We start from the raw sequence: 15,147 nt of genomic DNA, 5'->3' as shown, positions 1-15,147 counted from the left end.
CCTGCACAGGTGCGTCTGTTGGGAATGAAGCTGGGTTATGATTATTTCATACTCAGCTTGATTCTCCAGAGTTTATTTTTCTTTCCTACGCAAACAATAAATCCCAAAGAGCCATACAGTGACTCAGCAGAGATTTGTGTATTTTAACTCATGCACTAAACACTCAATATCTCTACCTCACAATCTTGTCTTTTTCTATTTAACAAATTAATGTTTTGAGCAGGTTGTTTAATGCTTTATTTCCATGCATGTTAAAAATCTCAGGAGTATGACGTTCAGTGAAAAAGCACAAAAAAATATCCTTTTGTTTTGTTTTGTAGATAATTTCACCACATTTAGTTCATTGAAAATGACATTTATTTGATCAATTAGATCATTGTGCAAAGCATAGTGACAGCAACATCCAAACCAGTAGGATTACAACATTATGTACAGTATATCTGTCAACGGAAAAAAAAAAAAAAAGAAGGAACAAAGAACCTTGAACATCATTTTTATGACCAGTGCTTCAGATTATTCTAATGAGCAGGTGATTATTGTTTATACGTCCTGTTTCACCAGCACAGAACACAAACACATGAGCCAAAAGCACATTTAAGACTCTTCTACTGACTTCAGAGGCCATCAACAGCTCGGGCATTTGGTGCAGTAATAAACCAATAAAAGAGGAGAAGAAGACTGCAAACTCGTGTGATGGGTAAACAAAATAAATGCTTTGTTGAGGTAGGAAATGCAATCATTGGATTGTGGACAAATCCATTGTATTTTGGTGAGAAATGCTAAATGTAAACAAATTTTCAAACATTTCAAAGCTAAAAACAACATTACAACAGCATATCGTCAGGGTTGCATTAAGGAAGAAAGAGAGGCAGTCCATTTGTATTTTGAGAATAAAGTCAAAATGTTGAGAATAAAGTTGAACTTTCAGTATCAGTGCAACATAGAAGCTAAAACCTTCAACTTTATTCTTAAAATTCTGACTTTATTTTTAACAATTGGACTTTATTTTCAACATTTTTACTACATTTTTCAAATACAAAAGTCTTCAAATTCTTCTTCCCTTATAATTTGTTTTCCTCAATGTGGCCCAAATACTCGCTGGATACCTTCATGATGGTCAGTGTAAAAACTAAAGCTGAGCTAAATGAACAAATTGCAACACACCGTAAAACCTGAGAGAAGACTAATTTCATTTCACAGGTCAGTACATTTTTCAACATCGGTAATCGTCTTATTATTGTTATAATAAGTGTCACTGGTTGCATACCACACTAATGTGGAAATGCATCAGGGATGGTCACATGAACAGCTGCTGGTAAAGTGATTGTTATTGTATCAGCAGTCATTTAACCACCAGCACATCATGCCTTTGTGCATCCAAATACAAATATTTAGTTGAATAACTATACGGATCAACATAAATGTGTCTGATATTGTACCAAAGTCTTCATGAAGACATATATTCTTTAAAACGACCCCCTCTGTCAGAATATAACAAATGATTGCTTACATTTCCCTGACAACAATCAACAAGCATGTGTTGTACTAAATCCATGCTGCATACTACTGCGTGTTAGCTCTGTTCCTGTCTCACTGGCATGTAGCCATCACCAGAGGGCTCCACTGACCTGCCAGTTGACATCAGAGAAACCCTCTCAAGTATATGATTTGGCAGAGGCAGCAAGTTTAAAGGCATTTGTTGCGAAGAGAGCAAGGAGCATTGCAAGGCACTGGAAGGACAAGGAGGAAAAGGGAAGCGGGTACATTCAGTGGACCAATCGCCACCGGCCCTACTCTCCTCCTGACTCACCTGCTCCTCGCCCCCGCTGCTAACACCTGAATCCAGGCTGGGAAGCTCTGGACTGTCAGCCTGCAGCTTCGGGACTTGCTCGTAATCGGAACAAAGCTGAATAGACTCAGAAGTGCCTCCACTGCTTCCAAATAGCATCTGAAAATGGACTTTCCCCCCAAAACCTCCCTCCCTCTCTTCCTCATCTTCAGGCCCTTCATCATGGCTGTCAGTCACATTGATGCTGTCTGCCTCCATGCTCTCTTGACTGACTTCTTCGCAGGTGCACATGCCTGAATCTAGACTCAGGAGCCTGAAGCGCTCGACCTGGAACTTCCTGCACTTCTCATAGTCTGAAATGACCTGCATTGCCTCACTGTTGCTGCCGCCTTTGGAAAGCAGCTGTAAGATCTCCATTTCTTTCCCTCTCATTACATCGCACACCTGTTCTGTGTTTTGTCCTGCATCTTGACAACCAACAGGCCCGTAAGGCGCATCAATGACACAGGGCTCCAGATTTCCAGCAGTGAGCGAGGAAACAGGATCAGTACAAAGCTCAGAGTAACTCGGGTTGGAGAAACAGGAGTTTTTGGACTGGTGGCTGCCGTTGTTTCGAAACATCTTTGCATCTGGCCTGAAGGGAGTGATGACATCCACAGAGGAGGTTACCTCTGCAGAGACGATGTCCACTGGTTTCAAGAAGGAATGAAATGATTCACTGGTGAAGTGTGGACGCCACCAACTCTGAAGGATAAAGGGTCAAATGTTAAGGATATGAAGGTAATTCTGTAAATGGGTAAAATACAGTGTTTATGGTATTTTTGTCTTTATTTGAACCTTTTGAATTATAAAGGTCATCAGTTCCTCATATGATCGATGAGTCATTTTGTCTGTCTGGTTTAACAACCCACATCCTGCTGTTTTGTGAAAAGTTATGCTTAGCCTCTTCTGAAAAAAACTGTTTGGTGTTTTTCAAAGCTGCGCTAATTATAGTTTTATATAAAAAAATGTTTTTACAGCCAAACGCATATCATCAACCTTGTTTTTATCAGGCATCTGTTTTTTTTATGAAAAAGGCTTAATAACAGATAGCTGCTTTTTACGATTCACCAGGGTTGATGTTGGAAAAATTACTCAAAGGCTTGGTTCAAAATCAAACACATCGGACATTTGTTCTTGCTAGAAGGAGCAAATACATGCACACTCAAAGAGAGGTGTCCAGCAATGTTCCCCCCAGCAGTGATCTATGTCACTCCTCTGCAGGGCAGCTTCAAAAAGATTTGAGACTGTTTCTGTTCCTTTGTAAATGTGGTGCACTACAGTAAAGTGCATGGAGCAGGGGGAAGATAAAACCTCAGTGAGTAAGTATTCAACAATACGTCAGTTGAGCAACATCAGCACCTGAGTTACTCACATTTTTTGTCACCACTGGTTTGTGTGCATTTCTGATTTCACCATGGACTTGAGCGAAGAGTGCAAATCAATTTTTTTGTAAAGTAACGTGCATGTTTAACACACTGTGAGTGAGTGCGTGGCCATGTTGAAGAATCCATGTGCTGTCACTTCACAGTTCACAACGTCACAGTAGAACTCTGTGTTGACAGTCTGACTCTGGGATGACTGCAGTATACCACACAAATGCTGCAGAAAGCCAACCCGGTCACTCTCCTGACCTGACGCATCTTTGTCTGTCTCTCCTCTAGTTTTAGTTCCATGGGGAAATCGCAAATGCGTACGCATGAGTCATCACAAAAACATGAGTAACACAGGTGCTGATGCTCATCAAGCAACTTCACTTTGAACACTCACTTATGAAAGTTAGTGCTTCCATACGCATCACTGTGCAACAGGAACAGTCTCAGAACTTTTTTGACCCACCCTCGTATTACATCAGTGTTGTGTCGGCCACCAAGTGACCAAAAATAGAAAAGAATGCAGTTTTAATACATTACACAATCTTGGTTTTACACCGTTTTCACAGTAAACATTTATTTTTAAGAAAGAAATTATTGCAAAACTTTAAATAGAAAATACAATTGTTAAAGAAGCTCACCTGTAAATGTCCATTCCGCAGGAAGGAGTTGGCTGGGTTTGGTATTGGTGGACCTTTAATCTTCTTTACCATGTAAACCCTAAAAAAAACAAAAAACAGAATGACATCATCTTAAAACCAGACTTGTCAGACAAAATATATATTCTCTAATTATATAACAATGCAATATTTTGTAAAAGTCTTTTGTGGCTGTGTCTACTCACCAGGTGGTTTTGTCAGCTCTTAAGAAGACGACAGTCAGTAGCAAGGCAGACACTGCCACACCTGCTAAGATCATGTGCAGAACTCCCACAGCAATACCTGAGAAGCACAGGACAGAGCCAGTCCCATCAGCTCCGAGTTAAGCATGTAGTGTATTTATCCTGCTGTAAAGATGTTGGGAGATCTGTGTTCATCCGTGATTTTCATGCACTTATTCTGATGCACAATACCATTTTAAGAAACTGAATACCCAGATCTGGAGCACACCATGTCTGTGTTGAGAGCAGATAGCTAAATACTTCAACAGACCAAGTGTGGCAAGTATCATTTGTAGTCCTATTTAGTCCTATTTGCCCACATGATTCTGTGGGACCATTTCTGTGCTGACAGCATCAGCTCAGTAAAAATGTGAAAATAAACTGATGAGTAATCAGAAAAAGCTAATAAACTTCTGGGCCTTTACCAATGTATTACTTGTTTCATTGCTAGAAATTCAAGACAGAGCAATCTCAGCAGGAGTAAAGGCAAACATTCGTGACTTTGGTAAGATGTTGTCCACTGACTGAATTTGTTAAACCAATCAGTTTTGATCATATTTGGCCACATGTAACCTACCTGATGGAGCTTTTGTTCTTCCTACAGGTGACTCCCATGATGCAGTGGGGCTCCAGTCGCTCCAGGTTCCCTTGAAACCATCTTCTTGCACACGAACACGAACACGTGCCTCGTACGTTTCGCCTTGTATCAGTGAATCTTCCTCCAACTTTGTCTCGCATTCCAACGTACACTCAGTCACTAGTGTTTGTTGTTTTTGCATAGAAGGATCCTGATAAAGAAGAAATAAAAGTGTGGATGTTTAACAGGCTGACTTTCACAGGAGTTCAGGCACTTTTGCTTCAGTTTCAAACAACCACAAGGCAGATCAAATATCTAAAATTGTTTAACGTTCACTCTCCCCACTCATCTACCCACTTACACACATTCACATACTAACCAGGGTAATACATGTACATGTAATACACCCTTTCATCAGCTAGAGGAGACCTTGTTAGTGTCACGTTATGCCTCGCCTCGGAGTGAAAAGTACATGCTTGTATGACCTGGGTTGAAGATGGAGGTGATGTGACAGAAGTTGTCATGTGAAGAAGAACAAAGAGTGTATTTAACTTAAGTAACTTGTGTCACATACGTAACGTGAGGCATCTTACTTTTCACGCTGAGGTGAGTCAAAACTTAACATTGTCACAGTATTGTCTCGTGGACTGAAGGGTGTATTACACGCAAAACACAAAACGTATACATACATCCCATAACTGATTCTGTTGTTTCCACTGCAGTTCTGAGCTGTAATGGGAGATTTGGTCATGCTTGGGGACTTGGGAGAACCAGGAAACGGAGGTAAAGTTGATATCTGGCTTTCCTGGAGGATTCAGCTTAACTGGAAGATCAAAGACACACAGATTGTTTTCGGTCACTGTGAATGGCTCACAAGGATAAGTCACAAAGAGACAGCGTGATATATTATTGATTACTCACCATGACAAACTGGCTTGTAGGAAATGATCACACCTTGCTTCACTGGGTTACAGCTCAGGTTAATGGACAACTCATGATGGGAAAAAAACTGGGGAAACATTGAGAAAAGTAAAGTTATTGGAAAATATTTTTAAAGCAATGCAAAATAAAAGATCTATATTCAAGTAGGTCAGGAGGTTTTTGTCCAGCAGTTAAAAGCTGATCAGTGCTTTCCACAAAACCTCAGATAGAATGACAGTCTTTTATTTTATAATGAGATAACAGACATTTACAGAAAATCCTCATAAATAGAAGCGAAGATTGCTTAAAGAACAATTCTGCTCATTTTAAGAGTTATGCTGATACCCTCTCTTTTATCTCTCTCTTATCAAAGAGTAGTTTCTCATCTAACTTTCGTCAAGAAAGCCACTGAACTATTCGTTAAAAGTTAAAGGATTTATTTGATATGTGCAGATATGAAACAGTTCTTTCACAAACAAGCACGACAGTAACAGAAATGTTTGGTTACACACTCACAATTTTCTTTTTGTGAAAGGTCAGGAGGCACTTCTGTAGGTCTGGTCTGGAGATGTCAACAGGCTTCAGGTTACAGGAAGCGCTATAGAGACGACTTTAATTGGAAAGAAAAAAAGATGTTCCTGTTCAATTCATTGTGCTGCACATGATGTTATTTGAGTGCTAATTACTTTTGTCTTTGTGTGACAGCGATCCTTACCCAAAAGGAGATATCCGCACCTTTGTGGCGTGTATTGAACACTCAGCGTCCGGGCCATCAAACACATATGTGCTGTTCCACACGCAGGTGATGTTTTGACTGAAGTCATTGTAGCAGGTGAGATCTGTGAGCAATAATAGAGATGAGACAGAGTTGAAAGTTTGACGCTTTTTAGAATGTTTTGATTCTTTTGGGATTAGTCGCATGTAACAACAGGTTTTAAAATGAATTATGGAATATAAATGAAGGTAAAAAATGACTAACTTTTATCAGGAAGGCTGGGGCACTCAGAAGTTCTGGTGGTGCAGACTTGAAGCAGAAGAAGCAGAAGAAACAGGGGAGGAGTTTTCCGATTTCTCTCCATTTATCGTTTCATCTGTATTCTTTTTTTGGGAGATCTCAGACTACAGGGACTACGGGGAGATTTGGAGGTTGTACTTGCTTCAGGGTGTAATTCACAGCTCCTTCTTCTCATCCTGCACAGATAGAGAGATACAGCAGTTTATAAGTGGTGAAAGGATTAAATACTGTACACTGCTTCGCTTCTTCACTGTGTCCTATTTGACAGACTTTATTCCTGTATCTGGTCACACACCCAAACCAGAATTAACCCTCGCCAAAAACACAGCAAGAAAAACACGTGACACCACCACATCATGGAAAAAACAGAAATGGAAATGTTTCACATCCTGCTTCGGTTTTTTGTGTTGCGTTTTTTTTTTTTTTTTCACAAAACCAAAATACCCAATGTGATGTAGTGATAATGTGATACTTCATGTGAAATTTCCCAAATAAATCAGGTTTCAAAGGTCAGGATATTCATCCTATTTTTTTTTTTATTTTTTTTTTATTTTTTATCTCTTTATCATTTCAGTGGCTGTTTGAGAACAGCAACAACTTTTAAAGCTCAATAGAACCTTAAAGTCACCTTGTTTAGATCTAAAGAATAACATGAGGCTTAGGAGCAGTGTTTTGCAGTGGCGGTGTCAATAGTGGTTGGAGGAACTCTGGAGAGGATGGGTGGCTGAGCCAGAAGAAACAACCAGACCCCGACTCCCCTCCTGGTGGCAGGCAACCTGGTGTTGAACTCTTTTTAATTTTGTAGTAGGTCCTTTTTTTAGGTTTAGATTTTTAGGTTTGCGGTAGCGCTCTTTCCTGCACTGAGGGTGCAGCAGTCTGAACTGAAGGAGCTGTTTAAACTAGCTGACTTTTTAACTCTTTTTAACTTGTTTTGAAATTACACTGAATTTTAACTTCTGAATTACAGTTATTTTATAGTATGCTATGGGTTTTAGAATGTAAATAAAACAAAATTTCATTTTTTTTTTTTTGTATTTGTACAACTAAAGTGAGCCCAGGTACGTGAATAATTTAGTTGTTAACGAATCTCAGACAGTTTCATTAGATGTGAGTATTGAGCTCAACAGACTAAATGACTTCTGATGAAATTAAACAACAAATTTCTGATAAACATTAAGGAAAATAAGCCTGCGTTTAAACAGAGCAGTGGTTCCTCTCTTAGATGACACACTGTTTGTGATATACCACCTTTATACTTCTTACACATTAAAAGACTTCATCTTAAAAACAAACACGAAACATGAACTTAAGTATCTTACCTGCACAGGATCTGCTTCGCATTGCTGAGTTTTTTCCCTCTGATGTTCGGTGAAAGAGCATCATGATGTTCCTCTCGTATATCAGCTGCCACCCCGGAAGAGATAAGACAGAAGATAATGTTTGAACTCTTGGAAGGTCTTTACGAAGAAAATCAATCACTAATCAGGATGAATCTTATCAGTCGTCTCTCGATTTGAATCTGCCCCATTTCTGAACAAACACTGAAGGAATGAAAATATTGAGTTTCACCTTTAACGGTTTTGTGGTGAAGAAAGTTTGCACCTCAAATCAGTTTCCTGTCCCTCCTATTTTCTTTTGGGGACAATAGAAATAGCCAACTTGATGTGCACCTGTCTCTAAAACTAGAAGCTACCAGCATGGAAAGAACTAAAAGCCCACAATGTGGATATGTGGCTGCATCACTGTTGATGCTAGTTTTTATCCTCCGTACAGGTTCATGTTTTATGGTTCTTTACTTCCCTGCTGATTCCCCAGTCTGTAACATGATTTTATACTGCTCACATCATACACATGCACTGTATGATGTCTAATATGACGTATGATTTATAATTATAATTCTTAATAACTTGTTGTTGCGTGGGTTTTTCCTTTTTTTTTCTCTTTTCTTATTTCCATGTTTGACCTTTGTGCCAAACATTCAACTGATACACATTGAACAGTGGTTGCTTTTGCACCTCAACCACATTGACATTTAAAGTCTCCAAAACAATGAAAAGTATGTAAGTGTGCGTGTGCGTGCGTGTGCGTGTGTGTGTGTGTGTGTGTGTGTGTGTGTGTGTGTGTGTGTGTGTGTGTGTGTGTTTTTAAGGTACCATTTGTGGTATGTGGTTTTCATAGTCCATTGCAAACAGACCCACGAACACCCACAGCCCCGAATGCAACTCTCACTCTGCACAATACAAGGACTATTTTTAAATAATCATTGAGTAAATTTTCCTTTTCAAGGACCTTTTGAAAAAATATGGCTAATTATTTTCTGCACAATTATTACCTGCACAAGTATAATTTAATGCTTTAGCTTTGCTTTTTATATATATATATATATATATATATATATATACATATATATATATATATATATATATATATCACAATAAAAATGCATGTGCAGCATTTGAATTCAATTTTCTATCTTTAAATGAGCAGTGTGGAATTAGTGGCATCTAGAAATGAGTTTGCAGATACCTAAAAAAAACCTTCCAAACAATTTGCAACAGCTGTGAAACTCGCGGAAAATGGGAAGGCCTTCTCTAGAGTCTGGTCTAGAGTATTTGGTTTGTGGCAGAAGAGGACCCCTTAGATATAAATAGCTCAAAATATACCAATTCATAGTTTCAGTTGATTATATACGAATAAAACCATAGTTATATATATTCTATTTCTGCCAATAGATCTCTCTAAATCCTTCATACTGAGCCTTTAATCAATACAATGTAATTTACAGGGTGTCCATTGTGATGAACTTTCAGTCATCACGAGTTAGTTCAGTGGATGTGCTGAACATTTAAGCTGACACAGGTTCTACATGTTATCTGACTAAATGTAGCTTAAAATGTCAAAGAGGAAACAAACCTCACTTGGTTTGACTTTCAAAGAGTTGACGGTACGGGAAATGCCAATGTTTCAACTGCAAACGTTTTGCTTGGATAAAATACTGACACACAGCCCCAGTTGTTTCACTATCAATATGTCCTTAACCTATCTTTAAGATTAATTCTAATACTAACCCTGACCCTCCCACAACAAGGGGCTTTTCGGTGTTGAGCTGGACCTCGACTCTCTGGCTCTTCAGTGAGCAGTAGTTGCTCCAAATGAAGAAGATGCCACAACAAGGCTGTATTGACCTGCCACACAGGAACAGAGACGAATGGAAAATGCACACTTTCTGTGTGGAGTTTACATGTTCTCCGTGTGCCTACGTGGCTTCTCTCCGGGTACTCCGGCTTCCTCCCACCATCCAAAAACATGCATGTCAGGTTAATTGGTGATTCTACAAATTGCCCGAGGTGTGAATGAGTGCGTGACCCTGTTCAGGATAAAGTGGGTATTGATAAAGGATGGATGGATGTTTGTGTGTCAGAACTAGCAAAACAGAACTCAAATTTCTGCAACGAGTAAATATATTTTTATTTTTAACTGCTACATTTAAACTCTGATCTGTTTCTTTGCACGTTAAACAATTCTATAAACAAAATCCAGTGAACCTACATGAACTGGTACTGTTTTAAATGCAAAGGGTGGTCAAACCACAATTTGATTTCATTTAAATGAAGGATTTTTAGTCGTTAAATAAAGAAGGGTTTTTTTTATTTTTGAAAGAATCTGGCTCTACATTTAATAACTAAAGCTTGTGTTTCATTTCTGTACACAGTGGAAAGCACAGTTATTGCTGTCTCTCCGGTCACCTGTTTTTGAGGTTTAAAAAAGGTGTTTTTCTGAGAACTCAAATGTTCCATTATTCTGACAGGTGCACTTCCTGTTAACAACACCGCCAGTTCTTAAAACATCATTAATCAGATAGCAGACTATCATCTCTATTCATTTATGTGCAGTTAATCTGACCATGAAGGGTGCAGGAAAATTGTGAGAATTACAGGGAACAAACAAATGTGTTAGTAATCAGTAAGTTGATAGATAACATGAGATATTTAGTTTACTGTCTCTGGCAGTTGTATATGTTTTGTACTGTTGTTCAAAGAAGTTGTAACTTGGTGAGAAAGGGGAAGCTGAACTGAATAGATCCTCTTACAATCATGGTATTAAATTCACACCACTGTACTGCAGCTGCTTCTCCAAATGTCAAAATGTTTAAACTCAGTATCAGTTAAATAATACGCAGCTTTTATCAAAGCGGGAAAAGCACAAGTTAAACAAATTTCAGCAACATTTACCTCCACGAGGTGGGATGTATGTCATCAAGAATAGACGGTGCTTTTCCTGCTATGACGTGAAAATGTCTGCTTTAAATAAAAGAACTACATGGTGCTAACTTTAGTCAGGAGTTTTTTTTAATACACAAGACTCTTTGTATCAAATCTGATGTCATGAAACCGATGACACAATTCTCTGTCATGATGGACAGTCCAGAGACTTTCCCGATTAAAAGGACTTCACACAAGTGGAGGTTTGAGTGACTCAGTTCAGTTGGTCAGATAACATGATTAACCACTCGTCGGTGAAACAATCGTAAAGGGGAAGCAGCACTTTCATCAAGAACTCGTTCCAGTCTCACTTTGTCAAACACTATCACGATGGTGTACCTCCTTCCAGCCTGTTTTACCGAGGTGTGTTTTTTTTCTCTTTAAATGTGTCTTCTTCTGACATTTGGACTTCCCCTAATCTAGTCCAACAGCAAAATAAAAATAAGTTGACACCCCTTTCTGTTTCCTTCCTCTCACTCTCTTTCTTCTCAGTTTCACAAACAGAAGCAAAAAAAAATCTCCCACAATCTACATACACTAAACACACACACCAACCACTTTCTAACCCTGCTTCTCTTCCCAGAAAGCTACTTTTGTTTCCAATAAGAAAAAAAAAAACACTAACCAGTAAGTGTGATCTTCCTTCCTTGCACTACATTTTTCTTGACTATAGGTCGACTGCTGTAGATGCTTCTGAGATCACAGCCTCTAACAAGAATACGGTTCCTGAAAATATTTACAGATTTGTAAATATTTACATATTTGTATTTGTATTTGCACAGTGCACAGTACTAGAAGCAACAGCAGGATCTCAAAAGTTTCACATTGTCAGCTAATCAGAATCCAAGGATTGTGTAAGATGGATGGTTTGATTATAAAGCTATAGCTTTCATTCACAACTGGATACAACCGGGCTAAATGTGGGAGAAACTAAAATGAAAAAACATCAGGACATATCACCTGACTGATAATAATGTGGGCTTGTTAGTGTATTTATTCAACATCTGCTTGATAAAAAGACATTACTTTGGTGCAGATGTTCATGGTTTAGAGTGGGACTTTAGTGATTTTCTAATTTTTACTGTTGTGCTACCAGCAAGTTGAAATGTGGTTGTTTTATGTCTTGACAACTGCTGGATGGATTGACAGTGGACTTTAGGAGGAACCCTCCAACACTACCCCCCATCACCATCCTCAACAACACCGTGTCTGCTGTGGAAACCTTCAGGTTTCTGGGATCCACAATCTCCCAGAACCTGAAGTTGGAGTCCAACATCAACTCCATAATCAAGAAAGCCCAGCAACGGATGTACTTCCTGCGGCAGCTCAGGAAGCTCAACCTGCCTCAGGAGCTGCTGATCCACTTCTACTCAGCCATAATCCAGTCTGTTCTCTGCACCTCCGTCACCGTCTGGTTTGGCTCGACCACCAAACAGGACAGGAACAGACTACAACGGACCGTCAGGACTGCAGAGAAAATCCCCGGTGCCGACCTGCCATCCATTCAGGACTTCTACTCATCTAGAGTCAGGAAACGGGCCGGTAGCATCTCTGCAGCTCCATCCCACCCTGGACACCCTCTGTTCCAGCTCCTCCCCTCTGGTAGGCGCTACAGATCACTGTGCGCCAAGACCACCAGAAGCAAGAACGGTTTTTATCCGCAGGCCGTCACTCTGCTAAACACTTCAAATGTTTTACATCACTGGACCTTTTTACACCACACCCAACCGCATCAGCACCATTTGCACTAGGTGCAATTGCACCATTGTTTTAGGTGTATATATGTATATATTCATTCATTTCTATCCTGTAAATATGTCTATGTTTTATATGTCTACTTATGTCTGTCTGTTTTGTTGTTTGGACGCTGAGAGTGAACCTAAAACCGGAGTCAAATTCCTTGTATGTGTCAACATACATGGCCAATAAAGCAATTCTGATTCTGATTCTGATTGCATTGAAATTTGTTACAAACATTCATCTTCACTGCAGGTAAAAATTTCAGTCTGTCTCATGCTCATCACTGTTGTTATTAGCTTGCTGACATATCGCAAAGTGCTAATGGTTCTTTTCATGATCAGTAAAATGACCTTTTAACATCCTGTTCAGCGTGGGTTTCTTCATGTCTGTCTCATCACTCCTCCACACTGTTTACAGCTCTTCCGTTTTCTGTCAACCTTTCCACGTAGACCATATTTCTCATTTAACCCCCCCTCTTTTTCCCCCCCCCCCGCCCCTCCCCACACACACACACACACACACACTCATGCCCGCATTTATATTTCTCTACTATCTTGCCTATCTTATCTCTTCCTTTTTGTATGAAAACTTAGTGTGTCCGTCATGAGTCTCAATTTCAAAACGACAGTCTTCAGTCTTTTTATGTTTAATGAAGCATTACTTCAAGCATGTTGCTAAAACTGTCGCCCTGAACCTGAACACCTTAAATTTGCTGTCATTGTTATGTTTCGTTGGATGATTGGAAAATATGTTTGAAAGTTTCAGAAACAAAAAAGAGTAGTCGGTAAGCTCTTGAGTTTGTATTAATTTGTCAAACTACACTATAAAATATTATTAACTTGAAAAAAAAACTGTTGACATTTTAGTATCATAAACGTGTTGCTGTCTCATCACCACCACAACTGGTCATCATCTTCTTAGACACATAAACTAGCACCACCTGTGAACTGTCTTCAAAGTAGACCCAACTTTATCTTCTTCATCATGATTATCACCTCTGCTGTGGCTTCATTTCCCACAACAGACTCATTCATTCATTACCCTGAAAACTATGTATCTACTATCACTATCTAAACTATCTACATCAGAAAGCAGCTGTCAACCGAATTAACACACGAGAACCTACCTGTCCGCTGGTGTTTTGTGGGCAGCTCTCTCCCTTTCGTGACCGCTTCTTATCCCTTTCATTCAAACTGATTGATCACTCGTTTCCACGTCTGTTAACTGTTCAGACTGTCCGTTTGTTTCCCTTCTACAACTTCTCTATCTCATTTCAGGACCTAGCCTTTGTGACGTATAGGTCTCTGACTAGAGAAAAAACTAAAACCTGTGGTTAAGGTGGTTTCCGTGTACAAGAAGTGTGAATCATCAGAAAATAATTTATGATTCATTGTTCGCTCTAAAAATGAGTTGCTACATTTCAGGAAGTGTGAATCAACATTTGTTATTCATGTTACCAGAGGCTACATTTATTGCATTTGCTCCAGGCGCAGCAGAATTACATTGTATTGATTAAAGGCTCAGTATGAAGGATTTAGAGAGATCTATTGGCAGAAATAGAATATATATAACTATGGTTTTATTCGTATATAATCAACTGGAACTATGAATTGGTATGTTTTGAGCTATTTATATCTAAGGGGTCCTCTTCTGCCACAAACCAAATACTCTAGCGGGGCTTTTAGGTGAAGGTGTTAGCTGGCTGCTATCCGCAAACTCATTTCTAGATGCCACTAATTCCACACTGCTCCTTTAAACATAGAACATTGAATTCAAATGCTGTACATGCATTTTTATTGCACTATTTAAAAAAAAAACAAGCAATACTTTCAAAGCTAAAGCATTAAATTATACTTGTGCAGGTAAACAGAAAATAATTAGCCATATTTTTGAGACCACCTTCAAAAATGTTTTCTAAGGGTTAGGGTTAATCTAAAATTAGTCCTTGTATTGTGCAGAGTGAGGGTTGTATTCGGGGCTGTAGGTGTTTGTGGGTCTGTTTGCAATGGACTATGAAAACCACATACCACAAATGGTACCTGAAAAACACACACACACACACACACACACACGCACGCACACACACACACACACACACTTACATACTTTTCATCGTTTTGGAGACTTTAAATGTCAATGTGGTTGAGGTGCAAAAGCAACACTGTTCAATGTGTATCAGTTGAATGTTTGGCACAAAGGTCAAACATGGAAATAAGAAAAGAGAAAAAAAGGAGAAACTCACGCAACAACAAGTTATTAAGAATTAGAATTATAAATAATACGTCATATTAGACATCATATAGTGCATGTGTATGATGTGAGCAGTATAAAATCATGTTACAGACTGGGGAATCAGCAGGGAAGTAAAGAACCATAAAACATGAACCTGTACGGAGGATAAAAACTAGCATCAACAGTGATGCAGCCACATATCCACATTGTGGGCTTTTAGTTATTTCCATGCTGGTAGCTTCTAGTTTTAGAGACAGGTGCACATCAAGTTGGTTATTTCTATTGTCCCCATCTGTCAAAGGAAAATAGGAGGGACAGG

The 15,147-nt window shown here is 39.1% G+C and overlaps 1 protein-coding gene across 1 annotated transcript; it reads right to left on the bottom strand.

Annotated features, from left to right (window-relative positions):
* Positions 1–286: 286 nt before the first annotated feature.
* On the bottom strand, positions 287–13,811 carry LOC138209629 (uncharacterized). Its single transcript, XM_069168323.1, has 11 exons — positions 13,723–13,811; positions 7,914–7,998; positions 6,559–6,770; positions 6,295–6,418; positions 6,096–6,189; positions 5,580–5,667; positions 5,348–5,481; positions 4,659–4,869; positions 4,046–4,142; positions 3,843–3,921; positions 287–2,533 (listed from the first exon to the last, which is right to left on the bottom strand). Exons 3-11 carry the CDS (start codon positions 6,656–6,658, stop codon positions 1,574–1,576), a joined length of 1,887 nt encoding a protein of 628 aa, XP_069024424.1. The 5' UTR covers positions 6,659–6,770; positions 7,914–7,998; positions 13,723–13,811; the 3' UTR covers positions 287–1,573.
* Positions 13,812–15,147: the final 1,336 nt, after the last annotated feature.

Source organism: Embiotoca jacksoni, unplaced genomic scaffold (assembly GCF_022577435.1).
Source record: "Embiotoca jacksoni isolate LCO1_2020_lvr unplaced genomic scaffold, fEmbJac1.0.p SCAF_4, whole genome shotgun sequence".
In the NCBI taxonomy this organism is placed as follows: Eukaryota; Metazoa; Chordata; class Actinopteri; family Embiotocidae; genus Embiotoca; species Embiotoca jacksoni.
This window is presented reverse-complemented; position numbering and strand designations above follow the sequence as displayed.

Coding starts and splice junctions, on each gene's coding strand:
- LOC138209629 (XM_069168323.1), bottom strand. CDS start 6,658: ATGGAGAGAAATCGGAAAACTCCTCCCCTGTTTCTTCTGCTTCTTCTG. Junction 6,419..6,558: donor CCCCAGCCTTCCTGATAAAA/GTTAGTCATTTT, acceptor TATTGCTCACAG/ATCTCACCTGCTACAATGAC. Junction 4,870..5,347: donor AACAGAATCAGTTATGGGAT/GTATGTATACGT, acceptor CTTCTTTATCAG/GATCCTTCTATGCAAAAACA.